The sequence below is a fragment of the Etheostoma spectabile genome, chromosome 4, assembly GCF_008692095.1.
Source record: "Etheostoma spectabile isolate EspeVRDwgs_2016 chromosome 4, UIUC_Espe_1.0, whole genome shotgun sequence".
Classification (NCBI taxonomy): domain Eukaryota; kingdom Metazoa; phylum Chordata; class Actinopteri; order Perciformes; family Percidae; genus Etheostoma; species Etheostoma spectabile.
Genome location: NC_045736.1, coordinates 36,977,344 through 36,978,415, shown reverse-complemented (window position 1 = coordinate 36,978,415; position 1,072 = coordinate 36,977,344). Strand labels below are relative to the sequence as shown.

The window sequence follows — 1,072 nt, the reverse complement described above, 5'->3', positions numbered from 1 at the left end:
CTGTCTGTCTGTCTGTCTTTCTTAAAGCCTAACACTGTCTTTCAGGGTGTTTGAATTCACAGTGTCTTTCCCGCTGGAGACAGAGTTGGTTATCTCTGTGATGGACCACGATCTTATAGGGTCTGATGACTTCATCGGTGAGACGCGAGTTGACCTGGAGAACCGGTTCTACAGCCACCACAGAGCCTCCTGCGGTCTGGCTCTTTACTATGACACGTTAGTACCACAACAACATCACGTTAATCTCTGAACTAGGACACATTAAAATGAGAAAAATTACATGTTGGTATAAAAAATGTCAGACGGTGTGTGAAACTAGATGCTAGCAGACTGTACAAGTAGGACATATTAGTACCAAGATTACAACATAGTAGTATAAGTACTACAACAGTCGAAAAGTATCCAATATGTTACTACCAAAACTGTGACACAAGCAGGGGTGGGTAGTATTGAGTTACATTATTCCATAACATTTACGTGAGTAAGTTTTAAAAATAATTATACTTTTAAGAGTAGTTTTAAATCACTATACTTTTACTTTTACTTGAGTAGATTTGTGAAGAAGAAACTGTATTCTTACTCCGCTACATTAGGCTACAATGAGCTCGTTACTTTTCTTTTTACCTCTTTGGTATTCTACACGTCATTGTTTTTGTCCCCCCCGTGTACGCCTCATTTGAATGTTTTATTTTGACAAAGAGAGAGAGTATTCTGCTAAAGGCTCTACTACGTGACTGTGTTTCACCAATCAAAAGTTGTTGTGCAGTCTCGTCACGTGGTCATACTCAATCTCAGCAGCGGGACGGGTTAGCTTTACAGTTGTAGCAAAATAAAAATGGCAGAATCAACCGTTGGCAATGCAGACACAGACGAGGAGGAACACCCCCGGCCTCATATTTAAAGCATGGTTACCTTTTATTAAAAGTGTGAAACAGCAGCTACATTATGCTGTGTCTTCTCTGTATAAATCACTTTGTAGTTTTTGAGTAGTTTTTTCACCAAGCACTTTTTTACTCTTACTCAAGTAATTATTTAGATGACTACTTTTTACTTTTACTTGAGTCATATTATT

The 1,072-nt window shown here is 38.4% G+C and overlaps 1 protein-coding gene across 1 annotated transcript in view; it reads left to right on the top strand.

Moving 5' to 3' along the window:
* The window catches only part of fer1l4 (fer-1 like family member 4), a 54,656-nt gene that overhangs the window by 32,819 nt on the left and 20,765 nt on the right, over positions 1-1,072 (top strand). The window contains 1 exon segment of the mRNA XM_032513694.1: positions 46-216. Coding sequence (XP_032369585.1) covers positions 46-216 — 171 coding nt within the window.